Source organism: Zootoca vivipara, chromosome 1 (assembly GCF_965207765.1).
Source record: "Zootoca vivipara chromosome 1, rZooViv2.hap1.1, whole genome shotgun sequence".
Lineage (NCBI taxonomy): Eukaryota > Metazoa > Chordata > Lepidosauria > Squamata > Lacertidae > Zootoca > Zootoca vivipara.
This window is the reverse complement of record NC_142582.1, coordinates 123202725-123229876: the sequence shown is the minus strand read 5'-3', so window position 1 is coordinate 123229876 and position 27152 is coordinate 123202725. Positions and strand designations below refer to the sequence as shown.

The 27152-nt window shown below is 43.8% G+C and overlaps 2 protein-coding genes across 6 annotated transcripts in view; one reads left to right on the top strand and one right to left on the bottom strand.

The window, feature by feature from the left end:
* The first annotated feature begins 5361 nt into the window (after window positions 1–5361).
* Window positions 5362–16857, top strand: TMEM179 (transmembrane protein 179). The gene is made up of 4 exons (XM_035116858.3): window positions 5362–6383; window positions 12415–12552; window positions 15608–15686; window positions 16587–16857. The coding sequence occupies exons 1-4, from the start codon at window positions 6082–6084 to the stop codon at window positions 16764–16766; spliced, it is 699 nt and encodes a 232-aa protein (XP_034972749.1). The 5' UTR covers window positions 5362–6081; the 3' UTR covers window positions 16767–16857.
* Window positions 16816–27152, bottom strand: part of C1H14orf180 (chromosome 1 C14orf180 homolog) — a 38646-nt gene continuing 28309 nt past the window's right edge. For 4 of the 5 annotated variants that reach the window (XM_088673528.1, XM_088673544.1, XM_088673541.1 and 1 more), the window contains one exon: window positions 16816–26670. In XM_088673528.1, the coding sequence (XP_088529654.1) occupies window positions 26468–26670 (203 nt within the window). In that variant the 3' untranslated portion in view covers window positions 16816–26467. The remainder of the gene's footprint in view (window positions 26671–27152) is intronic. The other variant, XR_009557130.2, reaches the window with a different exon arrangement.

The following is a 27152-nucleotide window of genomic DNA, read 5'->3' as shown; positions in this document are numbered from 1 at the left end:
ACTGGGGGCGGGGTGGGGCAGGGCGGGGCAGGGGGAGGTAAGTGTGGCTAAACCCTGAGTCAGACCATTGGTCTACCAAGTTCAGCATTGTCTACAATGACTTGCAGTGGCTCCTCCAGGTTTCAGAGGTCTCTCCAAAGCTTACCTGGAGATGGAGGCAATTGATGCTGGGAATGTATGCATGGCTATTCCCTTGCTACTAGCCATGTTAGCTATCTTCTGCCTCCACTGTCAGAGGCAGTATGACTCTGGATACCAGTTACAGGGGCTCATCTTCCAGCATCATAACTTTTATATGCCTGTTGTCTTTGTCCATGGAGTTTTCTTGGCAGGGATACTGGAGTGGCTTGCCAGTTCCTTCTCCAGGTGGATCACGTTTAGTCAAAACTCTCCACTATGACCTGTCCATCTTGGGTGGCCCTGCATGGCATAGCTCATAGCTTCTCTGAGTTATTCAAGCCCCTTCGCCACGAAAAGGCATTGATCCATGAAGGGAAATCAGCCCTGAGCGCTCACTGGAAGGACAGATCGTGAAGCTGAGGCTCCAATACTTTGGCCACCTCATGAGAAGAGAAGACTCCCTGAAAAGACCCTGATGTTGGGAAAGTTTGAGGGCACTGGGAGAAGGGGACGACAGAGGATGAGATGGTTGGACAGTGTTCTCGAAGCTACGAACATGAGTTTGACCAAACTGCGGGAGGCAGTGGAAGACAGGAGTGCCTGGCGTGCTCTGGTCAATGGGGTCACGAAGAGTCGGACACGACTAAACGACTAAACAACAACAACACCAGTTACAGAGTGCTGTTGCACTCATGACAAGCTTGCAGGCTTCCCACAGACAATGTGAGGATGCTGGTCTATATGGGCCACTGGCCTGATCCAGCAGGCTCTTCTTAAGGTCATATTTGTTGGGCAAGGCTCATGGAAAGCACCATCACTTGGTGACCACAGAGTCTGTTGCTCCTTCCCTAGTTTTTCCTCTTTCTGCCACCCCATTTACTTCCATTCTTTCTGCCACCACTTCTCTCTCTCTCTCTCTCTCTCTCTCTCTCTCTCTCTCTCTCTCTCTCTCCCTCCCTCCCTCCCTCCCCCCCTCTCTCCCCCTCCTAACCAACCATTTGAAATTAAAGTCTCCTTTATATCTACCAAAAGAAGAACGTCTGCTTAGGAGAGCTTTAAGCATGATGCTGGCCACAAGCAAAACTCTGTCCCATGTCATAATTCCACAGGGTTTATTTCAAAGATTTTTACCATATGCATATGCATCATAGAGCGGTATATAAATGTTAATGAAATGATGATGATGATGTTCATATTGTGGCTTTAAAAAAAACCCCACAAAACTTTTTTAAGTTGCAAAACTTAACACATAACACCGGTCTTGAAAGAGTTGCAGGGAACCAGGCAGAGGGCCTTCTCGGTGGTGGTGCCCACCCTGTGGAACGCCCTCCCATCAGATGTCAAAGAAAAAAACAGCTACCAGATTTTTAGAATACATCTGAAGGCAGCCCTTGTTTAGGGAGGCTTTTAATGTTTAATAGATTATTTTATTTCATTTTTCTGTTGTAAGCCACCCAGAGTGGCTGGGGAAACCCAGCCAGATGGGCGGGGTATAAATAATAAATTATTATTATTATTTTTATAAACTGATCAGAGCATAGAGGTGAGAAGACAGGGTGGTGACCTCAAGGTCACTAGTCAATCCATGCTGTGCAGAAGCTGTTTCTACTTCCAGTCCTCAGAACCAATTCCTCCTGCATTGGTTCCTGAAAGGGAATAGGTACACCTGAGAACAATATGGTGGGCACCCTTTTACAGTACAGTAACCCATGTTTTTGGGATGCTGGTGACTCTGTGGTCGAAACCACAAAGCCTAGGGCTTGCCGATCAGAAGTTTGGTGGTTCGAATCGCCGCGACAGGGTGAGCTCCCGGTTTTCGGTCCCAGCTCCTAGCAGTTCAAAAGCATGTCAAGTGCAAGTAGATAAATAGGTACCACTCCAGCGGGAAGGTAAATGGTGTTTCCCTTGTGCTGCTCTGGTTTCCCAGAAGCGACTTAGTCATGCTGGCCACATGACCCGGAAGCTGTATGCCAGCTCCCTCGGCCAATAAAGTGAGATGAACGCTGCAACCCCAGAGTTGTCCGCGACTGGACCTAATGGTCAGGGGTCCCTTTACCTTTACCTTTACCCCATGTTTTTAGGATCATATGTCTGTATCCTCCCCTGCTTCTTTACAGGAAATCAAGTTTGATCTCTGGAGAGGAAACTGGAATGATTGTACTGGTCCTAAGAGGCTTGAAGACCACAGCCTAAGAGTAAAATTCTGCTCCACAACAGCACATAGCAGAAAAAGTCTCAGTGACATCAACTGAGCCAGGTTTTCATTCTACATCTCCAGTATCCCCTACAGTCAGCAACAAATTGGGCTCCGTGTCTAGATCGATCCCTATCTTGCTTTTAGAAAATACCTAGGAGACATAAAGCATTAGATTTCAAAGGAAAGAATTTGCCACCATTTTACAGGTTTAGTTTCTCTCTCTCCCCTCTTCAACCTTCCAGGTAGTATAAAACCTCTGGGAACCTGATGCAAAGGCAGCTTCCCTCCACATTTCTCCTCACACGTAAAGCCCTGAATTATCAGCAAAATTGCTTTGCCCAGGGCACAATTTTGTGACTTTTTCATTCTCTGAGGAACTGCTGGATGGGCCTTTTCAGAAGTTCAATCAGGTTCTCAGCAGTGGAAATGAAATTTCCCACCAACTATTGAGAGTATAGCACGACACCTGTGATAAAACTGCAGCTTCTGGAGACAAAAGTGTCTCTTCTAAAAAGGAGAACATTTGATAAGGTAAGATATCTTTATTGTCATTGTCCTCTTGCGGGAACAACGAAATTACTCGGTTGCTACATCCACTCAGATAAAGCATTCTGCATAATCCAAAATTACAAAACCTAATTAAAAACAGTAAATATAATACAAATAACAAGTAAAATAAGATGACTTCAAAGTCCAGGCTTTCCATTTAAGGCCAAAATCGCTCTAGAGAAGAAACTGTTCCTGAGACGGCTCGTTCTTGCCTGCATAGTTCTATATCTCCATCCCGATGGCAGGAGCTGAAAGAAATGGTGACCAGGATGCGTTGGATCTCTTGATATGTCTAGTGCTTTTCTATGGCAAAGCAATGATTTCTTAAATAATGATTTGTCTTTGGGGAGGAGTTATTCCCACTGTGTCTGCAGAAGGCCCTGGAAGGGCAGCTGCAGCAGTAGAAAGTTCAGAGAACTGGGGAAATGTTAGTCTTGCTCTCATCTGGACTTGATGAGGAGAAGCCCTCTCCTAGATGACATCTGGTGCTTGACAAGACACTTCTATCCTTTGTACGTATGTGTGGTTTTCCATGGGACTTCTAAGAACACTGTAAGGCAGGCTTGGGACAGTTGTGTCTCCCCAGATGTTGTTGGACTTCAACCCCCGTCTGCTCCAGTCAGCATGGCCATTGGTCAAGGATATTGGGAATTATACTCCAACAACATTTGGAGGGCTGCAGGTTCTTCAACCCTGTTGTAAGGAAAAGATGGGGTGAAGTTCTGGCCCTGGAATACAACTCCTGGTCTGTGCTGGAGGAGGCAGTCTGCTAAGTCTCCCTGTCTCAAGTTCTGTAGGGCATTCAGTGTCAACAACAGAACCTTAAACCTGGCTTGGTAGCTGATAAGCAGCCAGTACAGATTGAATTAACATCATCATCATCATTATTAATATAATCACTTTATATAAAAGCAGTGAAGTGACTTCACAGGATAAAATATAAAGAGATAAAAACAACAGAAAATCAGAAAAAGAAGAAAAAGAAAAACTAAACAATACAATTATATAAATTAATAATGAGAAAAACAGGGGAGGGTGTCATTCGGCAGGCAGGATTTCAGCTTTCCTTTCTTTAATAGCAGTTGCATGCAGAATTCAGAACCGTGGACAGCGGTCTAAAGAGAGGCAGCTTCCTTCCCAGAGGCAATCTGAATGGCTGAGCTGTCCATGGTGCTGATTAATGCAGTCAACTACCTACCGTATATTTCTGATTCTGTTTAAAATAGCGAAGTGGGCCATGGTTATTACGTTAGGATTTGCCAAGAATGACTAATTATCTTTAGAAAGCACTGGAACCCCTGAGATCTAGCAAGAGGCAGTTCTCCTTCCTTCTGCTTTCTTGCAGAAGCACACAATGCAAAATGCTGGACCCAGAATGCAATAGATCTCTTCTGCTGCTTGGTGTGCCAGGAATAGGTGTGTCCATTCTCACTGCAGCATGCGTGTATGTATGTATGTATGTATGTGTGAACTCACACTGTAGGCTTCTTACCATATATTGTATTTGCACCACATCTGCATGAGACTTTCAAACTGGAATTAGAGCCATGTCATGAGCGTATCTGATTCTTATAGATTAACAAGCACCTTGGACTTAATTTACAATGGTCAACAATCATTTACAAAAAGTATGCATAACATGAGGGCAGTGGATAGGGAAATGGTCTTCTCCCCCTCTCATAATGCTAGAACTTGTGGAGATCCAATGAAGCTAAGTGTCAGAAGATTCAAGACAGATAAAAACTATGCAGAGCATAGTTAAACTATGGAGGGAGGCAGTGATGGATGGCTTTAAAAGAGGATTAGACAAATTCATGGAGGACAAGGCTATCAAAAGGCTATTATTCATGGTGGCTATGTTCCACCTCCACTGTTGGGGGCAGTATGCCTCTGAATGCTAGTTCCTGGGAATTGCAGGTAGGCAGAGTGCTGTTGCACTCAAGCCCTGCTTGCAGGTTTCCCATAGACATCTGCTTGGCCACTATGAGTACAGGATGCTGGATGGATTAGATGGGCCATTGGCCTCTTCTTATCTTCTTATCTCCACATGCTGAAAACATGGAAACTGAGGATTCATTTGCACCTTCAAATCGAAGAGGGACCAGGAAGCAACTCAAACCTTCTTAGGAGCGGAGGAGCCAGCTTTTGGTCTGGAACAATGCATGGGAGAAATGTGAGCAGCAAAAAGGATCTGAGAAAAGCATTATTGCTAAAAAGAAAATCCAGCAACCACAATTGTGACTTGAAATGTATGGCTGTCTATCATTCATTCATTCATTTTTAAGCTGCTCTTCAGTCTAGCTCAGCCTTTCTCAACATTGGGTTGACAGATGTTGTTGGACTACGACCCCCGAAACTTACCTGGAAAATAAGAAATCAAGATAACAAATCTCTTTTTTTAATAAAAGAATGGATATTGTTTATTGAATATTTACAAATAAACTGTAAACAGAGACGCTGCAGTTTTATAAGAGTATATATTTAAAGTAGATGAATAAACGAGCAAATTAAGTTAATTTGGATATGCAGAAAACTTTAAAAAGAAATTTAAGGAACCGCAGAAAGAGGGGGAACGAAGTCGAGTTTTGAAATGTTAAAATGATTGTAAAACTATTGAAATGAATAAAACTAAATACTACGACTCCCATCATACCTGACTATATATGTAATGGAATTGCAGAGTTGGAAGGGACCGCGAGAGTCATCTATCTGGTCCACCCCCTGTCTTTTGCCCAACAGAGGGCACAAACTCACAACCCTGAGATTAAGAGTCTCATGTTCTACAGAGTTAGCTAATTGGTTATAAATAAAATAAAATAAAATAAAACCTACCCACTGTCTTCACACCATGCATCATTCTGTGTGGGCCCATCCCCTGCCCTCTTGCCCTTCCCTGCCTTGCTAACATCTGAAGTGAAAGGCATATCCACGCAAGAAGGCAGCTCCACGTGTTCACAAAAGCGGTGCGGGGGTCTAAACCTCCCGACGGGCCCCGCCCCGTCTTGCCCTTGAGCTCCTCTACCTATCCATCCAGCCAGCCAGCCAGCCAGCCATCCTTGCTGGGTCTGCGCGGGCGGCGCTGGAGGGAGGCGCGCTCGCCATTGCGCATCCTCCTCTCGCTCCTCGGGCTGCTGCGGCGCTGCCTTCCTCCTCCTCCTCCTCTCTCCTCGGCTGGCGGCGGCAGGCAGGCAGGCAGGCAGCAAAGGCTGGCGACCATGGCGCTGAGCAACTTCCTCTTCGCGCAGTGCACCTGCTACTTCCTCGCCTTCCTCTTCAGCTTCATCGTGGTGGTGCCGCTGTCGGAGAACAGCAACGACTTCCACGGCCGCTGCCTGCTCTTCACCGAGGGCATGTGGCTCAACGCCAACCTGACGGCCGAGCGGCAGCGCTTCACCGTGCAGGAGTGGGGGCCCGAGTCCGCCTGCCGATTCAGCCTCTTCGCCGGCCTCCTCTCGCTGCTGCTCGCCGCAGTGCAGGCCTGGAGGACGCTCTTCTTCCTCTGCAAAGGCCACGAGGAGTAAGTGGCGGTCGGGGAGGGAGGGAGGGGAGAGAAGGGGGAGGGAGGGAGCTGGCTTAATGGGAGGGGTCGTCCTTCCCCTAGAAACGGAGGCTCCCCGTCGCCCACCAGATGCCAAACTCCAGGCGAAAAGGCAGGATGAGCTGGGGTCGCCATTCAGTCCGGTTACCTCCTACGCTTGCCTGTTCTGAAATAGAGCCCCGCTGGTCGACCCCTGTTAGGACAGGATGCTGGAGTAGATGGGCCTTTGGCCTGATCCAGCAGGGCTCTCCCTCTTAGACTCTGGTTTTGGCTCCCGTTGAGGAAGGGTTCCCAGAACTGCAGCTCAGCATAGGGGGTTGGACTGCACACAAACACAATGACCATTTAAAACACGCACACGATATTAAGGAGGATTTAATGCATACCTTTTGGAGTTGCGAAAAATGAATACCACTGGATATTATGTGAATATGTACAGGCTGTGATTTCCCAGGATACCCTAAACACTCCCCTATTGATACTCTATCCTGAAACCATTAATACTGATTTACAGCTGATCGCTACCCCGCTAACCACAGCAAAATTGCACAAAAAATGGGAAGACATCCCCCTACCATAACTGTTTGGTTAGGGGAAACTATCTTAATGATAAAGCTTACATATGAGAGAAACACAATGCTTAATAATAAAACAGAACAAATTTATTGAGAGGTGGGCATTTTTACCTTTCTGGAATGACAACATAAATGACATTTTTCCTTTTAATTTTATCAAGATATTACAGAGTTTTGTTATGCTGCCCCCCCTTTTATCTGTCATTTCCCACTTTATTCCCCTCCTTCCTCTTTTTTTAAAAAATCCATTTGTTTTCTTCTTATTGCAAGGGTGTTTGATGTTCAATGGTTTCTGCTACATATCGTTACAAAATAAGAGTAATAACATTAAAATAACAACAAACAAACACGTGCACAACCGATGCCGATATTGTGGGTGGCAGCAGCTGCTTCCATTTATGGTGCTTCTCATCCCAAGAGCTGAAAGGCAGGCATGGTCCTACAAAAGTTTTCTGCTACATTGAGTGAATCCCACCTTCTCCTGGCTCACCCACCTCCTCTAGGCCCCCTAAAGCCAATTTTGATTCTTTTTTAATGGTCTCAGTACCACAACTAGCTCTTTGAGTGGTACCCAACATGGTGCCTTCCTATTTTTTGGGGCTACAGCTCCCATCATCCCTGACTGTCAGCCATATTGGCCAGGACTGGTGAGAGCTGGACTCTTACCACTTCCGGGGTGCCACCAAATTAGCTATCTCTGAGATATTCCATTTCTATGCTTCTTTTGGAAAAGTGGGAGAGCTAGCTATTATTGCTGAGAGCCAGTGTGGTTAGAGAGATGGACTAGGACCTGGGTAGACCAGGGTTCAAATCCCCACTCAGCTCTGAAGGCCACTTGATGACTTTGGGGGCAGTCAATGCATCTCAGCCTAACCTACCTCACAGGATAAAATGTGAAGATAAAATGGAAAGGGGGGGGGAGATGTGTGTACCCCACCTTGAGGTCTTTGGAGAAAAGGTGGGATATACATGTATAATAATAATAAACAGATTATTTATGGTGAGATCTTTTCTCTCCAAATGTTTACAAGCAACCAGGAGGATCTGGGAGCCTCATCTCCATTAGGCAAATTTCTGCTTTCTTAAGATCAATATCCCTCCCATCCCCAGTTAGTCCCAAGCAGAATGACAACAAGAAGATAAAAAGCAGGCAACATGTTCTGTTACAGTGTCTGCAGAGCAGACAGTTCCAGAGGCTTTGGGCAAGTGATCCAAGCCACAGGCTTATAATAGAATGTACCATTGATCTCCATGGTGATGTGTGCCTGCAGCACTGGTAATATTTTATACACTGCATGCAGTTGGCTTTCGAGATCTCTTTGGGATGCTGCAATTTAGCTCAAAGTACCACAAACTATGAAGAGGCCTTTGCCTGTCCATGTGTTCACCTGTGATAACATGAACTGCTCAAGGCTGGTAGAATGGGCAGAGGGTGGTTGGTGATGAAGCTTTCCATAAACTAGATATGGTTCACCAGCTGCCTTCCTGACATTGCTGAACTCTGGCTCTCATCAGCTCCAGCTGCCATGGCCAATGTTCAGGGATGATAGGCTTTGTTGTCCGACAACATCAGGTGGCACACAAGCCTTGTCTTAAACTCACAAAGAGGCTTGGTGGGTGATTTTGTCCATGGGTGTCTAACTAGCAGATCGGAGGGAAGGCTGTCAGAATGGAAAGGTGTGGTTGCCAAATTATGGTGAGCTTCTACGGAACATAGTTTTGGATTACTGATTTCTTGCCTGCAGTTTGATATGCTACCATAGCTGCCAAGTTTTCCCTTTTCTCGCGAGGAAGCCTATTCAGCATAAGGGAAAATCCCTTTAAAAAAGGGATAACTTGGCAGCTATGTATGCTACCGTTTTATTCTGTGTTAGACATTATTCTCTGTCCTGTTTGGGTTGAAGCTCCTAAATTAGGTTAGTTTACTCGTATTGCTTTACAAAAGAGAGCTCATGATAATTCTTATTATTTTCTTAGTATGTTTTTTTGGATTGTTACATTTATTGCAGTTAGTTTGATATGCTGCGAGTCACGCTTTGCAGAAAAGTGGCTTACAAATAAACTGGTGGTGCTTACGATGGCAGGCATCCAATTTGTAATATTCTGGGCCACAGATCTAAGTGTTTAAACTAGAAAGCTGTCCTGCAACCTGGATACATAAAGGACCACTTGCTATGGCATGAAGCTGTTTAGATTTTAAGATCAGCCTCAAGGGGCCTTGCTCCAAGTCTAGCCACCTTCTGAAGAAAGGTGGAGGAAGGTAGAACATCTGCAAAACATTCCCAACTTCTCCAACCTTTCATAATAGGATTTGTTTTCCATACCACTGGCTATCTAGGTTGAAGAAACTGGTGTGTTTTTTTTGCCTGGCAAAAAGCAGACTGAGCGGGTGTGTTACTGGGCTAAGTTCAAGGTGCTGGTTTGGGTGCATATAGTTGTATACAGCTTGAGAGATGGATACCTGGAGGATTGTCTCACCCCTTCTATGACCAATTGATCACTGCTCTGCAGGTGAGGGCCTTCTGCAGAGACCATCTTATCAGGAGGTCCATTCCACACAAACTAGGAATCAGGCTTTTAGTGGTGTGGCCCCTGCCCTTTGGAATACTTTCCCCATGCATATCAGACAGGTGCAGTCTCTGTTGTCCTTTTGGCATCTGGTCAGCAGACCTTTTAAACTGAGATCTCTCCCATTCTGCATCTGCAGCAGAACATTTTTAAAGTTGTTGCTTACCATCCTTGCCTACTTTGGGAAGAAGGGTGGGATATGCATTTAATGAATGAATGAATGAATGAATAACAGTCTCTCTCAATTTTTCCAACATTCAGCTACATTGAATGGGCCTGAATTCTACTAGTATGGTAATGGAAACAACCTCTCCCTACCTTGCACTGGATAAATCCTCTCCTACACTGTGTTCTCAATCTGGGTCCATCTGCCCTCCCCTAGTTGCTGTTTATTTGTGAAATAGAAAGCAGCTACACAATATTAAATTCTGACAAACCTCACATGTTCTTTAGTGCTGATTTGTTTGCAAGTCAGAGCATGGACAAAGTATAAGCTAGCCTCCCCCAACCTAGTGCTCTTCATATGGTTTGACTAATAATTCAGCCCAGTTGTGGTGGCCTAGGCTAAAAGGAAATGTTTGAGATCTGCCACCAAAAATACATAGGAGTGAGGAAGGAGATTGCGGGATAGGCTTCTTAAACCCAGATCTGTCAGTATCAATCTGTCAAAAGGCAAAGGAGTGCATCGTCTGGATTTTGCTGCCTTGGCACTGAGAAAACAGTTAGCTTTCCAAACATATCTGAACTGGTGATCTGGTGCTGTAAACACAGAGTTGCGGGATTCACTCCCACAAGAGGCAGCCATTGGTGGCTAGCAGTTTCAATGGCTTTGAAAGAGGATCTGACAAATTGATTTATAAAATTATAAAATGATGCGTGGCATGGAGAAGGCAGATAGAGAGAGAAAAAATCTCCCTCTCTCATAGCACTAGAACTTGGAGACATCCAATGAAGCTGAATGCTGGAAGAGTTAGGATAGGTAAAAGAAAGTGCACGAACTATGGAACTCCCTGACACAGGAGGCAGTGATGGCCACCAACCCAGATGGCTTTAAAAGAGTATTGCAATAATTCATGGAGGAGAGGGCTGTTGATGTCTACTGGCCATGACGCCTATGTTCTCCCTCCACAGTGGTAGGCAGTAATGCTTCTGAATAGCAGTAGCTGGAAATCCCTAGTGGGGCGAATGCTGTTGCACTCAGGACTTGCTTGTTAGCTTCCTGGAAGCAGCTGGCCAGCCACTGTGAGATAACAAGAAGCTGCATTGGTATAATAATAATAATAATAATAATAATAATAATAATAATAATAATAATTTATCAGGGTGGATTTGATTTAAATCAAACTGATTTAAATCACGATTTAAATCACTAGTCAGTAAGGCTGGATTTAAATCATAGTTTTCTACATAAAGACTAATTCTTGCTGGTATAACTTTAATATGCAAGTAGATGAAGATTTTTAGAATAACAACTTTTCATATTAGTTTTTTATCCCCAGTTTAATAGGTTAATCATTCATATTTGGACAACTTTACTGTTGTACTTAGGAAGGAGAATAATAATCATTACCTTAATAATAACAATTTAAATAGATTTATTCAACTGAAACAATAACATTACAGCATATGTTATTTGCTTAAACAAACATCCATTAGTTAACAATTTAGCTAAACAAAAACAAAATATATATATTTTAAGAAACTTAGACTGTCAGCCCAGCCTACACATGAAAAACTTAAATACTGTCCACTCCAAACAATCAGAAAAAATATTGTTTCTATTCTATTCACTGAACTTCTTGAAACTTAGCACTGAAGGGGTTGTTTCTGTATTCATAGGTTTGTAGAACAATAGGATTAAGGTCTTTTTCTCAACTCTGTTCATGTTATAACATTTTTGCTGTGAAGAAGAGGCATGTGATCTCTGTTGAGTCAAATTCAGTTTTGAGAACTGCAAAAGTAAACCAAGCACCTGTGATAATATCTTGTAGGCAGAGAAACTGCTCAATAATCTTACAAAAACCTCTGGAAGAGCATGACATTGTGAATGGATTAATGGAATTTATTTACCCCCAAAATGAAACATATACAACCTTATTCTACATAATTAAAAAACTAATCTTTATTTCATGATGGAATAACCTTTGGGTGGTAATATATTTTCCCCAAAAAGCATTTTATTTTCAAAAAAATCCAATTTAAATAAAAAAAATCGATTTAAATAAAAAAAATCCGATTTAAATAAAAAAAATCCGATTTTTTTGATTTTTTTTTTTAAATCATTGATTTTTATCCACCCTGTTATTTATACCCCTCCCATCTGGCTGGGTTTCCCCAGCCACTCCGGGTGGCTTCCAACAGAATATTAAAAACAATACAGCAGGCACCCCCAAACTGCAGCCCTCCAGATGTTTTGGCCTACAACTCCCATGATCCCTAGCTAACAGGACCAGTGGTCAGGGATGATGGGAATTGTAGTCCAAAACATCTGGAGGTCCGAAGTTTAGGGATACCTGCAATACAGCATCAGACATTAAATAACCCACTCATCTGGCTGGGTTTCCTCAGCCACTCTGGGCGGCTTCCAACAGAAATATTAAAATACATTATTATTGCCTTGACATCTGCTGGGAGGGCATTCCACAGGGCGGGCGCCACTACCGAGAAGGCCCTCTGTCTGGTTCCCTGCAACCTCACTTCTCGCAGCGAGGGAACAGCCAGAAGGCCCTCGGTGCTGGACCTCAGTGTCTGGGCTGGACGATGGGGGTGGAGACACTCCTTCAGGTATACAGGATGTCCTGACATTGCTTGCGAGTTATAATTCCCTTTTCTTCTCTCCCTCCCCACCTCCCACTTTCCCCTCACAGCTCTTTCTTTTACGCCTTCCTGAATCTGCTCATCAGCGCTTTTGTGGTTTTTGTCATCTTTATCGCCAGCACGATCGTAAGCGTCGGCTTTAACATGTGGTGCGACGCCATCACCGAGAAAGGAAGCATGCCCAACAGGTGAGTGTGGCAGGGGAAGGTCCTTCCCATTGATGCATGCAGGCAGATAGATGGAGGCAATAAGCAAAGGGCAGGTATGGAAGCAAGGGAAAAGGCAAAAAGAGGTGTGAGCTGGAAATAATCTCCTAATGGTACGATGGGTAGCTACAGCGAGGCCCAACGGAAGGAGAAATTGCCCCTTCTTTGGCTTACGTTGTCAGATGCAACACAGGACAGAGATCCAGTGCCTTTAAGAATTATCTAGCAGCATTGCAATGGGAGAAGTAAACTTCCCCCTTTTCTGTGATTTGAGAAAAAAAGAAGAAGACTACTACTGGAGGCCAGTCCTGTATTGAATGTGGCAGTTTGGACCTTGAAACTGCAGCACCCTTCGTCAAACAAAGGGAAGGAAGAGAAGGAAGAATGGTTAAGCACTTCCTGTACCACACGGGAAGTGAAAATTTGGATGTGCAGAGCATTTGATTACTACTTTTATATTCCTTGTCCCTCAAAATCCAGGACGTGATGTGTATCCTAAAAGAGTTTAGCTAATTTAGGGATGGGGAACCTCGGGCAAGGGGATCCTAGGCTTCTCTATGTGGCCCTTGGAACTGCCCTCAGACCATAGCCATGTCCCCCCATCTCCAGGTCACAGCCTTCACCCAGCCCATCGCTCCACTCTCCTTGAGTGGTTTTGCCTGGCTGGAATGTGCTGTTGAACCCCAATAGCGCTTTTTTTGCTGGAGGATAGAGAGAGACGCGTGAGTGTGCTTATAAAGTAGCCTACGAAGGTGAATTTCACGCTTTTTACTCCACCCACTTTTCCCTCTGGCCCCGCCCATCCATGACTCCCAGAAGGTTGCCCAGAATGGCATGTGGCCCCCAGATTGAAAAAAGGTTCTTCGCCCCTGAGCCTATCTAAAAAATCTGAAAAATACGCACCTATTCCATTCTGGATAAATGAAAATGGGACATAATTTGCTTCATAATAAAGGGCAGTAATCTACATTAACATGGTTGGTTGGGGGAAATGCTGTTGTTCCTTTACACTACTAAATTAGCTTGGCAAGGGATGGGGGTGGGAGTTGATTTTCAGAAGCAACTAGGAATGTGCATCTAAAATGCTTCCAGGCTGCAATTTAAATTCATTATTGTTGTATTATTGGAGTATTAAAGCCCAGCAATATTGTACAATTGAGAAATTATCCAGCATATTGAACCAATCTGCGTGTTTGGTACTAGAAATTTTTTTAATATTATTGAGAGTCTAAATTTCTTTCCCTTCATGTTTTTTTTTAAATAAAAAAAATCCACTGGCTCATAAAGTAGAAGATAAAATGGTGACATTTTATGTCATATGATACAGATAAACTGCATTGCTAAAGCATTTACTTTGTTTCACCTTGTCATATGTTGTAAAATGCCATTAGTGAATGTTCTGTTTAGGGCTGCAACGGTTATTCGAATATTCCGTTAAAAGGGGAGGTTTTTTTTTAAAACAAAAAAAAATCTCTGGACTAATAGAATATTTGGATAAGCATCCAAGATGGCTGACAACACTGGAAAGGAAAGAAAGAAAAAGAGAGAGAGAGAGACAGACAGAGAAAGAAAGAGAAGAGGCCTTCTGAAACCTCAGAACCCCGGGGAATTGTTCACAGCACCAAGTAGAAATCCAAGTTACCTGTAAACAAACCAACCCAAAACCACCCATAGGCAGACTCTATCTGACCAACTCTTTGCTCTGGAGCATCTGAAACAAACAAAACAAAAACCACACACACACCCAAACACTCCCTTCTTCTGAAGTCTTCTCAAAAGGTAATGGAGGCTCATAACTCAGTTTCATTGTGGGCTGATGCCAAAGTGTGGGTTGTCTGTGTGGGTGGTGGAGTTGGTGGGGCAAAATCAAAGAGCTTCAGGCTTTTCAAATGCTGGTTTTAGGTAAGATGGAGGACTTCCCCTGCACATTTTTGCTTCATTTGCATTGCATGCCTTTTCGTTTCTCATCCCCAGTAGTCATTGTCAGTCTGCGGGGCACCGCCAGTGTTTCTCTCTTTGTGTGTGTGTGTGTGTTTTTTTAAATGTACGGTGCTTACGGGTCTAAAGGTCTCTTCCAGTTTGGCATGATGATTCTTGAACTCAAGGATAGTTTGTGAACTCTGTGATGGGATACCATCGGACAAGATGGTGGACCCAACCTTTCTAAACTGCACTGTAACCCAATTTTGCACGATGGTTCCTGAAATCAAGAAGCCGATCATCACCAAATTTGGCCTGATGGTTCATGAGATCAAGGAGCAGGTACGAGGTAGGCTAGGCTGAGAGAATCTTGACGGGCCCAAGTTCACTTCATGAGCTTCATGGCTAAGCAGGAATTTGAACCTGATTCTCCCAAGTCACTGTCAAAGCTCTAACCACTACACCACACTGTCCAGAGGTCAATTCAGTCTGATACAAGAAGGTTCTTCTTACCTTCTTATGCCAAGGCTGGTATGTTGTGCTAATTGTGATTGTAAACTCCCTTGTGTATCCATTTCACATTAACTGTGCAATGGCCAAAATGCATGCCGGTCCCCTATTTTATTTTTTATTTTTTTACGATTCCGTGGAAAGGTCCTGCCAGATTAGAGACCCAGTTTAGTTTCAGAATGCAGACACGGATGAAACATTCATACGGCTTCTCTCTTTCTCTTAATCTGCAGGAAATTGATCAAAGTGGGAACAGTTGGCAAAGTATTTGAAGGGACGTTGACATTTTGGCCTTTGCTCCATTATTTCTGGTTGAGATCAAACGGCAATAAACTCTGACTGGTTCAGTGGCATGCACTGAGAGACAGAGGCTGCGATATGAAAGTTTATCTGTGTTTCAAGGATAGCAGGATGATTGTTTTATAATGAAGATGTTGTCATCCAGTTGTTATATATGGCAGTGGGCTATTGCTTCTTGGGAATGGAGTTTTATTGGACAGGATTTAGAGGTCTGATTCAGCTGGAGCTCAGAAAAGGTCATTTGGAATTGCTGAAATGATTTTCATTTCTTCCCCTCCCCCTCACCCAAAATGTCTTCTCCCTCTAGCTGTGAAGAATTGCAGGATATAGATCTTGAGCTGAATTTAGAAAACTCAGCATTCTATGACCAGTTTGCCATCACACAGGTAAGTCAAGTGATCTCCCCCAAAGTCTTTTAGTTTGTCCATAGAGCTGATAAGTTGCGGCTCTGGAAAGGAATACTGATTATTGGCTGTAATAAAGAGATTGACTAATTGATTGATCGATCTCTGGAAAGGTTCTCAGGGTCATCTTGTCTTCTCTGGGAATCAGAAGTAGCATCCCTGATGAGGATGGGGTAAGATCCAATTCAGTATGCATTTAAAGGAGGATCTATCAAAATCGCACTTTCTGGGGCATCGTGAGAAGCAAAAGATGGTCAGCCTTCAGATAAATTTGCATTGATCTAAACTTTGCAGATCTGAACTTTGAAACCAGCCATTGTTTTTTTTTAAAAATGCATGTATTAGGAGAAAGGTCACCCAGTGAGCTTCATGGCCAGGTGGGGATTTGAATTCTGCCCATCCAGGTCCAACACTCTAGCCACTACACCACACTGCCTCTCAGTTGGAGTTGGAGTCAAATACCACCTGGAAGGCACCATGTTGGCCACCTCTGTATAATTCAGTCAAAAACTTCCCTGTATAAACAGACTTGCATATACAGTGGTACCTTGGTTTACGAACTTAGTCCGTTCCGGAAGTCCATTCTTAAACTGAAATGTTCTTAAACCAAGGTGCACTTTCCCATAGTAGCGGGGGACTCAATTTACAAATGGAACACACTCAACAGGAAGCAAAACAAAAACATGTTCTTATTCCAAGGCAAAGTTCACAAACCAAAACACCTACTTCTGGGTTTGCAGCGTTCTTAATCCAAGTTGTTCATAAACTAAGCTGTTCTTAAACCAAGGTACCACTGTAAACAAATTGGTACAGTATTAGGAATTGCTTGACCTTGTTACACTCTCTCTCTCTCTCTCTCTCTCTCTCTCTCTCTCTCTCTAGTTTGGCCTCTGGGCTGCCTGGCTCACTTGGCTCGGAATTACCATTTTGGCCTTTCTGAAAGTTTACCATAACTACCGGCAGGAGGACCTTGTGGAAAGCCTGATTCATGAGAAGGAGCTCTTGCTAGGAAGATCCTCATCACAAACTTCTTTCCAAGAGGAGAAAAGTGGCATGATCTAGTGGGCAGACAAGCCCGTCTACCTAGCAGGTTGTAGGGTTTTTTAAAAAAAATAAATAAAAATAATTATAATAATTTGGCAGTTCTAGGTGGAGTTCAAGAAAATGGTACTGGTTTTAAGAAAGGAAAGTGAATCTGGATCCTGTTAAGGAGACGGTGTCTGTAGACACATCCCCATTAGCATTGACACATAGGACTGGTTCACACGGGCATGCCCATCCCTCTCTCATCAGCTGACCTTGAGGAATCTCAGCCAAATGTACAAACTCACTTGAAAAGAATTGGGTTATATTGAAGGTCCATCCCTGGGGATTCATTTAGGATGGCCCATTCGCACACATGCAAACCATCCTTTGATGCCTGCATGAACCAATCCACAGACAGCAAGCTGTGTGCCACCACTTTGAAATAGATTCTCTTTCTTGGCTGTCATGTTCCCTCTCCAGATGTTTGACGAGATAAGCCTGAGTCATACACTCCTCCGCTCCATCACAAATATAACGTCATGCATGATGTGGGCTCTCAATGCTGATGTCCAGTTACCTTGGATGCCCAGTTATTCTTCCCCCTCAAAGAGGAGGAATGAGGGTGAGAATTATCCAAACTGAGCACCCATGGGATTGGGGAATCTGCATTTAGTGCCTGCATCATATGTGTGATGTTATCTTTTTGTTGAGTTTCTCCTCTCCCACCTGACGGCTCTTTCTGACCCAGTGAGTGGGTGGTCTGCAGTTTGCAACACTTGCAAACTCATGCTCAAAATGAACTGTTTTGTGACTCAGTTTCTGGATGTGACCACCAGTGCTACCTTTTGGTAGACCCCACTGATAAGCCTTAGATCAGTGTCCTCTCCGGGCATTGACGCACCCTTGTTGTGTGTGCCAAGTAGCCCAGCCATGCGCCCTTGAATGAAGAGTGCAACTGAATCTTCGTAATACCGCAGAACAGTGGTACCTTGGTTCGCAAATGTAATCCATTCCGGAAGTCTGTTCAACTTCCGAAAACATTCGAAAACCAAGACGCAGCTTCCAGTTGGCCGCAGGAGCTTCCTGCACTCACTCGGAAGCCGCGGAAGCTGCGTTGGACGTTCGGCTTCAAAAAAACTTTTGCAAAGAGGAACACTCACTTCTGGGCTTGTGACGTTCGGGAGCCAAAACGTATGAGTACCAAGGTGTTTGAGAACCAAGGTATGACTGTACATGCAAAAGCTTCCTTGAAATCCAAATGCCCTGATTCTGCAGAGTTCTGGTTTACATTGGAAGCCTTCTTGCATGCAGCTGAAGGCACAGAAACTCATTACAGGCAGTCACACTCTTTGCACAAAGACTAGTGGGCAGAGTTACTTGTTATTACTCCCCTGTTGATAAACACAGGAGCATTAACACCCAAACAGGACTTATTACATCCTTGGCACAAGCTCCATTCAAATGCAGAGGGGTTGTGTAGGAGCTTTGCCCAGAAGACTTAAAAACCCTATGTTCTATTTACCCTACGTCTGACATCTGTGGGTCAAATCACAGAACTTTCATACATTGGGGAAGGGAGGGTTTTTGTAAATTCAGCCATGATGCACAGGATTTATCAGTCAGCTGTTTAGATGTGTGTTGAAAGTGTTGTGCATTGGGTCATATGCACATAATGTAGGCCCTGGGAACAGGCATGGTGATGATTTCAAAGTGTATTTCCAGCTTCACACACCCAAGCCTTTTCTAAGTATCACCATCATCATACTGATTTATTTACAAAATGATATGTTTGAAAAGAAACTCAAATGCTTGCAGCAATGAGTATTGCTTATAGCAAAACCAGATACTGGTTCTTTCATGGATGTTGCCCAGTGTGAAATAGGTGCATAAGTGCCACATGAACACATTTACTGAAACATTTACTGAAGCAAAGTTGCACATTCATGAATGAATGAATGAAAGAATTCCAGATTGGAGTTCCTGATTCCAAAATGTTGAAAACCAAGGGGTTAAAAACCACGAGTATTTATGCAAAGTTTGAGATGCCCCCCTCAAAAATCCTTGAATCACCACTTTAAAAAGATTTTTTAAAATCCGAAGCATCATTTTACCAAATTTAATTTGTGGCAAACAGCAGCCAAGCTGAAAATCTGCAGATTGGAATTTTGCTTTAAAATTTGTTTCAGTTCCATTAAAAAAAAAATCTGCTCCTGGATTCAGTTGAGAAGATATGGAGCAGCGTGGCTTGTTAGACACTTGTTTGGATTTTGATAAAGATGTGTATTTGGAATGGGGTGGGGGGGAAACTCATTGCATTATATTAGCTGCTCTCCGTAGATCTTCCCAGGAGATTACGGAGGGCACTTTTGCTTAGCTTCGAGGTTGGCATGCAAAATATATTATTATTGCTTAGTAAAATGTAGTGAAATGGGCTATAGGCAACAGCTTGCCTTGTAAAGTGATTGATATATAATGCTTGCTTCTTCATATATACAAGTACTGTAGAATCTTAATGACATATTCTAATGTAGTAATGCTCATCTGCAATCTTGCCTTCATACAGTGTGTGGAATTATTCTAAGATACAAAGTACAGTTATCTGCGTAAACAACTACTTAGGCAGGCTGTTCGTGGTTGAATTGGGGGACTCTCCCCCTTTCAGCAAACTGCTTCAGATGGAAGTTGCAATTTGGAATTATGGGATTAGGATTGGATTCATGATTTGTTTTTAGGATCAGGCAAACCTGAGGAGGTTTATCACTAACCAAAGCTTGTTACTCTGGCTGTTGCTGTCGTCTGCTCTTATGGGTAAGCGGGGTGGGTGGGTGGGGCGCAAGGCAATGCATTAGTTACCCACCCTTTACCCTAAGGTCCAAGGGTTGCAGCAATGGGAACCACAGTTATAAAAGGAAATAAAACAGTTACAACTACAGAATTGTAGAATTGTAGAGTTGGAAGGGACCTCAGGGGCCATCTAGTCTAACTCCCTGCAATGCAGGAATCACAGCTAAAGAATTGGTAAGAGGATATAGAATTCTGTTTAATCCTCTAGAGACCCCACATGTGTGGGTTAGCAGCAAAGGAAAATGGCTGCAAGGCTGTTTTCAAAGTGTGAGGCTTGCACACAGAGAGTCTCCAGGATTTAAGAGCTATTACCTTTTATAAGCCATGGGGCCACTTCCACAAGGCCTCCCAAATGCCAAAACATAATTCTGCTCCTTTTTTTATAATGTCTCCTGTAGTGTTTACTTATGTATTTTATTCTGTGCTCTCCTTTCTTCCTAGCACAGGATTCAAGGCAACCCACAACATGCATTAAAAACAGATACAGCTAAAACACCCACCCACGTCAATTTCATAGCCTGCAAAGTGCTTGATTGCACTTCCATTGTAGATTTTCAGACCCAATGCTTATCTTTCTTTCCAAACCAAAGAACTCATTGTGCAGAGCCTTGCTTCCGAGAAGTTTCTCTCTCTCAATCTGCACCATCATTTTTGTTTGTTTCTGGTCCCTGCAGATGGATACGATCAGCAAACTGTTTTCTCCCTGGCCATGAGTCTTGACTTGCGTTTCCTCTGGTACACAGAAACAGAGCCAGCCCAAGATATTTTGCTGCCTGAGGCAAAGGGAAAGATGGCACCCTCCCCTTTTCCTATGTATAACAGAAGCTACCGTACTTGGAGTGGCAGCTGATACTTGCTTCAGTACTGTTAAACAGCCTGAGGGCTGCCCCTGTTGCCTTCCAGCATTCTCTGCTGGAGGTGGTTTGTTCACTCTTCCTAATGGTAGGGCCATTTTTGCTTAATTAAAAAGGTAAGGCATGTGGGTGGCGCTGTGGTCCAAACCACTGAGCCTCTTGGACTTGCTGATTGAAAGGTCAAATGATCACCTGTTGCTCTGTCCCAGCTCCTGCCAATCTAGCAGTTGAAAGCATACCAGTGCAAGTAGATAAATAGGTATTGCTGTGACAGGAAGGTAAACCACATTTCTGTGCACTCTGGCACTCGTCATGGTCCTCCCTGTGCCAGTAGCGGTTTAGTCATGTTGGCCACATGACCCGGAAAGCTGTCTGTGGACAAACGCCAGCTCTCTCGGCCTGAAAGTGAGATGAGCAGCGCAAGCCAAAGTCACCTTTGACTGGACTTAACCACCCCGGGGTCCTTTACCTTTACCCTACTTAAAGGGGTCGCCAAATAGCCCATACATAGGGTTGCCATACGTCCTCTTTTTCAGGGGTAGAATTTATGTCCTGGAGGATTTTTTGAATTTGCCAAAATGTCCTTGTTCTCCCCCTTTGGTACCCAGGGAGCATGCACACACTCGGGAACTGCTGTTCCGGGAGTGTTGAAATTGGACAAGAGCTAATTCAGACATCCTTTACTTATTTTCAACATCTGTCTCCTTCTTTCCCATGAAAGAAAAATAAATCAAAGCAGCAAACAACGTGATAGGAGAATAAAATGATATCAAACAATAACATGCATGCAAAACAGGCTAAAACAGGCATCCCCAAACTTCGGCCCTCCAGATGTTTTGGACTACAATTCCCATCATCCCTGACCACTGGTCCTCTTAGCTAGGGATCATGGGAGTTGTAGGCTAAAACATCTGGAGGGCTGCACTTGGGGATGTCTGGGCTAAAACAACAATAAAACTCGAAGTCAATATGTTGGAGGAGGAACCTGTTCATCCAAGGGAGTGCTTTCATGAGGCTGAACTTCCTTTCTTGTCAACATCAGAAAGCCCCCATCCTGTGGCTCACCTACCTTAATATGGAGGGGGAACAAGGTCTTAGAGGATTGTCTCAATAATTGAGCTGAGAGCCAACATGACACAGTGGTTAGAGTTTCTAGGCTGAGCCCATAGGGTCATAACAAGGATCCTGCAGGATCAAACCATAGGGCTATGTAGGCCAGCATCTTCTCTCCCGCACCTCCTTCACCACCCCACCCCACCCCAGGCACTGGCAAATGTGTCCTCTTTTTTGCTCTTCAACATATGACAACCTTACCCATGCACTCAGAAAAGAGGGCCACCCATCAAGGCAACTTTAAGGGCATGGAAGATGTCACCTTCTATCTGCAAGCATGCAGCCACCCATGTTTCTGCCATTTCTAGCGAGAAAGCAAAAACCTTTGCTTGTCAGTGGTTATGTTTCAATGTCAGATGTGAGAGTTTCGAAATGTAGCTTTAAAGGAAAAACGTCATCTGAGATTTTCAGATTTCTTTCCTTCAGCCCAGCTCCACCATTTAATGTTCTGTTGAGTTGAAGATGCTGCGGAGGAGCCAACGGATGGAACCCTCGACCTTTTGAGTGCATAACACATTCCCTACAACTCGGCTCAACCTTCCTTTCCTGCAATGCCCAGTAGTGAAAAAGCAAATTTAGTGTACATTTAATAACTTTCTACTAGTAGATGTTTGAACTTTTATTGTACATTTGTGTACATAAAGGAGGGGATGAATGCTTCTGTTTTTGAATCGATGCCCTGTGATGTGTGTGTTTGTGTATGTGTGTGCATTCCCTAGCTCAAACTTGAACTTCTTCTGGATTCAGGAGCAAAGCACCAAACTAGGCATAATATCAGGTGGTCCACATGTGGTTTTAAGAAAGATCTCTTAAGTCACCTTCTGGGAGAGGGGCTCAAAATGCAGTTGTGTGTATGTATCACATCCACCAACTTTTATGTCCTAAGATTTAGAACCTGACCTTCTGAACAGATTTACTATTGCACGATGCATAACTGTCAAATTCAAAATAGTTAAGAAATTGGGGCTGGAATCACGATGGTAAATGAGCGTTTGCACTCACAATCTGCATTGTCTTTTTTGCTGTCTAGTTGGGCATGGATTGCATGCAAAGTGCAGGGAAACCATTGAGCTTGGAAATGCAAAGTGCTGTTTGTTTTATACAAAACTGAACAGGGAGTAGGTTTTTTTTAATTAAAAAAAAGATGTACCCCAAACCACCATTGATGACCTTCTGTTGTAATACTTTGTATACATCAAGCAAATCTGAGATTCCAAGGCCCATTCTCCTTGCTGGAACCAACGTTTGAGTTTCCATTGTCTTTGGTGGGGACAGGGTTGCCTAAAACAGGAAATTATTGTTTGATATCAATTGTTTGCCCACTACCCCTTCTGGAGAGCGTATTGGGCTTCTGATCTGGTGCCATATAAAAATAAATTGTCTGAAAATTTAATGCGTTTTGGTGTTTTATTTAAACACAATCAGAATACTAGTTACAGGTAGGTAGCCGTGTTGGTCTGGCGTAGTCGAAACAAAATAAAAAAATTCCTTCCAGTAGCACCTTAGAGACCAACTAAGTTTGTCATTGGTATGAGCTTTCGTGTGCATGCACACTTCTTCCAAAGCTCGTACCAATGACAAACTTAGTTGGTCTCTAAGGTGCTACTGGAAGGAATTCTTTTATTTTGTTTTGACAATCAGAATAATTAGATTTTTTAGCACAAGACGTATGAAGCAACTGATGGTTGGGAACTGAATGGTGTGCCTCCCTTATAGGCTATACGAGTCTTGCTGGCAAGTATTGTGCAGATCTAGGAATCTAACAAGGATATAATTCATTTTTTAAAATGAAAATAAAACCTTTTCTTGTGTGTCTAACCTCATTTTTCAGATTTTTTTCTTGCACAGTTCTATAGAAGCTGGGAGGGCTGTTCCCCATTTTCCAGCTGCTGACATGTATTAAATGGCAGCTAAAATAAACTCCTTTTCATGTATATATTTTTTATTTTTGCTATGTAAACAAGAACTGTTTGTCGCAGCAGGGATAATGCCTGAATACGAAGAGAAGTCAAATATAGTTCACATAATCGGGGCAGGCAGGTGGTCTCAATTATGGTGCAGAATCCACACCAGGAAGAACATTGCCTACGTCGACGTTTAATGCACCCATACAAGTGGGTCAGTGTGTATTTTAAAAGGTTCCCAGCAAAACATCATCCATTAATGCCACCCTCCAAGGCAAGTGTTATAAATATGGTCAGAATAATTCCTTTTAATGCTCTTCATTTTTTTTTCTGTGTGGGATGTTTCCATCTGAAAACAAAAATGGTAACCTGCAAATGAGTTTCTGTCTTCAGTCAATGCCTATTCAACACTTTTTTATTTGCCATGTAATGTTCCTTCTGTACTTGCAATGAATCAACCCTTCAGTGTGGTAGCAACCATAAGGACATAAGTGGAGCCTGTTGCATCAGGCCAACGCCCCTCAGTCCAGCATCCTGTTCTCATAGTGGCCAATCAGATAATAGAGTTATAAGACTATACAGTTGGAAGAGATCATCTGGTCCAAAACCCTGCAATGCAGATACCTGTGGGAAACCAGCAAGCAGGGTTCAAGTTCTCTCCCATCCTGCGGTTTAATTCCTGCCTCTGACTGTGGAGCCAAAGCATAGCCATCGTGCCTAGTAGTGATCAATAGCCTTGTCCTCCATGAATTTGCCAAAATCTCTTTTAAAGCGCTCACCACCGACTCCTGTGGGTGTGAGATCCACAGTTTTAACTACCCACTTTCTCAATGCCACGCATAATCTTAGTAAGTTTCTGTCCTGACTTTTCAGCAGAGGCTGGTCCATTAGGGCAAATAGGGCAGTGGCTCACTGGCTTCATTCTGCCCTCAGCCAACCCATACCTGCCTCCTGTCAGGATGCTGTCAGAGGCTCCCGGCTGGTTGCCCAGGAAAGTCTAAAGACAAGGTAAAGTTTCTTACAGTCCATTTTTATTTCAAACTTTATAGAGAGAGGCTATAGAACCCAGCCTCTTGGGTAATGGTGTTGTCCCAAGTGAATCTCCACCCCTCCCTTTCCTCATTCGTCATCACCATCACTTCCTCTATAGGTGCCACTAAGTGCCCTCTGTCTTTGAGCTCTTTGCTCTCCTACTTTTAAGGCTCGCCGGGTTCTGGGAGATGGAGGGGTTGGAATGCTTTCTACTGACAACGTGTCAGCCACCTGTTGCTCTGGCTCTCCCATGGTTTCCCAACTTTACCCCTCATCTGCCTCTGAGCTGTGACCTCCCCCAAACCCCTGTTGTAAATCTAGACTGTCCTCCTCCTCCTCCTCCTCCTCCTCCTCCCTGGAAGGGTCAGGATGGGCAGGCGGTTTCCACCATTCCTGTCCCTGACATCTCCCTTCTTAAAGCTAATTTGGGGTGTGTGTGTGTGATGCTGGCTGTCAACTTCCTCCTCAGTTTGTTTTGCCCTTGTATAACTCAGCAGGGAGGCAGTGAATAGGAACAAATCTAGAATTGGTTGGCCCCAGCAACTCTTGGCCTCTTCACCTTCCATTGCACCAGTCCTGCCAGTTCCATTCCACCAGCAGTGCCTACTCTTTGGAACTCCCTGTCCATTGATTTTAGGCAGGTGTCTTCACTGCTTTGTTTTCAGCATCTGCTAAACAACCCCCCCCCCCTGGATTTTAACATGCCATTGTTCATACACAATATTATTGTGTATAATTTTTTAAAAAGTTGCTGGTTTTATTTATGTTTTGCTAAGATTGTATGCCAGCCTCGTTTGAACATTTGCTTTTATTGGCATTGTTAGACTAATCTTTTATATAGTTCTTTATAGACCTTTCAGAGGCAGGGACCTTAAATGTATAGTGCAGACAGGACCACAATGTGTGACAAGGAGATTTAGTAACTGTTACCAGCATTTATTCATTCTTAATCATAATTTTACAATACAGAAGGCATTTTTGCATTGTGTTCATTTTTTAAAGAGTCTTGGTGTGATTCCAGTAAGCTAAAAATGGCATCAATGTCTTAAAAAACACCTTTTTATAACCAACTTGTATTAGTACTGTATATACAATATTTTATTAAACTATCAACCAATGATAGTGGAGACTGCAGCATTCCTGTAATTTTTAATTGTGTGGTTAGACACTTGGTCACCTATCTTTTGAAAGCTGGCAGCAACTATATAGAATAGATTTCAAACCATGCAATGGATAAAATGTGATATTTATATACACCACTCACATTGCTTAACCCTCGCCTCAAAATATACAAAGGGGCTTGACTCAGCTCCAGCTAAACACTTTTACTCCCCATTGATTCCAGTGGGAGAGAGTAAAATACAGCTACTCTCAGTTTCATCCAAGCCAAAATTTGAGTTGAATTCAAAGGCTCCCTCCTGAAGAAACTGCTGGGGAATTTCAAAGGAAGCAAGTTTTGATAAGGTTATACACCCTGTCTGTCCACACATTCCTCTGTAAGCAACACCCAACATTTATCATTTAAAAATAAGTCATTTTTGAAGACTAGTCCTTTGTATGGTCTAGCTCATGGGTTTATTATTATTATTATTATTATTATTATTATTATTATTATTATTTTAAGACGTTTGATTGGCAATACTTTGAAATCCTGTTTGCAGCTCCCACACATCCCCAGGTTGGAAATAAAGAATATTATCAATGCTTCAAGGCTCTTACACAATGGGCCTCTAATTGCAATTGAGATTGCTAGGAGACGATAATGGCATTATGAAAAGAAATGCAGAACCCAAATGACGCCGATAAGAAAGGAAAAAATGCCCGCCGTGGGTAGCGTCGTAATTTTGCAAGAAGACAGCTGCTTCATTTCCCGTTTGATTTTTTTCTTAAATAAAGAGGCTCTTTTACTCTCTCAGACACATTGGGACGGCATCCCAGAGGAAGCGAGCCATTGCTCCCAGCCCTGCATGGCTCCCTGTGGGAGGCTTTCCTACAGCCTCATAAACCAGGCCCAACATTTCACAGCAACGTGCCTGATCTGAAGGACGGCGATAACAAGCTGGGTGTGAAACTCTTCCAAGACTTTGAAATCTCGCCTCACGCTGCCGTAGTAGAGACTTAAAGCCAAAAGCAGGAGCGCACAAAGGAAAATTCCCAGGAACAAAGGCAGTACGCTTGCAGGCCTCTTGTGCGCTGGGATGGAGTGGAGGAGAATAGAAAGAAGCGAGGTTAAAATTAGGTCCTCCCCTGTCATATTGAAACATCCCCCACCTCCCCTTTCGCTGGAGAAATCTTACTTTCAGTGTCATATCACAGACCCTCCAAGTGTCCTGATTCCAACACCCCCCCCCCCAAATGAGGTGGGGGAGGCTGAGAGGTTGCAGTTGTCTCAAGGTGACCGATGTAGATGTGCAGGGCTGTCTTGAGGTCATCGGGCGCCCTGGTGCGGGGATCCCTTGGGCGCCCCCACTCTTACCTGGCTTGCCGGGCGGCGGGGGCAGGGGGAGCCTCATGGTGGCCCCCGCGCCTCACAGTGGGGCCGCGCTGTGCCAGAGGCCGCCTGCCTGCCCGCCCGATGCCGGATTGAGTGGGGGAGGGGGCACTGCTGCTCCGCGCGGCCTTCCTCCCTTCTCCCAGCGGGCCGGGGTGCCTGGGCAGGCCGGGCCACACCAGGG

Excerpts from the sequence above, each read along its gene's own strand:
- TMEM179 (XM_035116858.3), top strand. The coding sequence starts at position 6,082 with ATGGCGCTGAGCAACTTCCTCTTCGCGCAGTGCACCTGCTACTTCCTC. Across the intron at positions 6,384-12,414 it reads CTCTGCAAAGGCCACGAGGA|CTCTTTCTTTTACGCCTTCC; the intron begins GTAAGTGGCGGT and ends TTCCCCTCACAG. Across the intron at positions 12,553-15,607 it reads AAAGGAAGCATGCCCAACAG|CTGTGAAGAATTGCAGGATA; the intron begins GTGAGTGTGGCA and ends TTCTCCCTCTAG.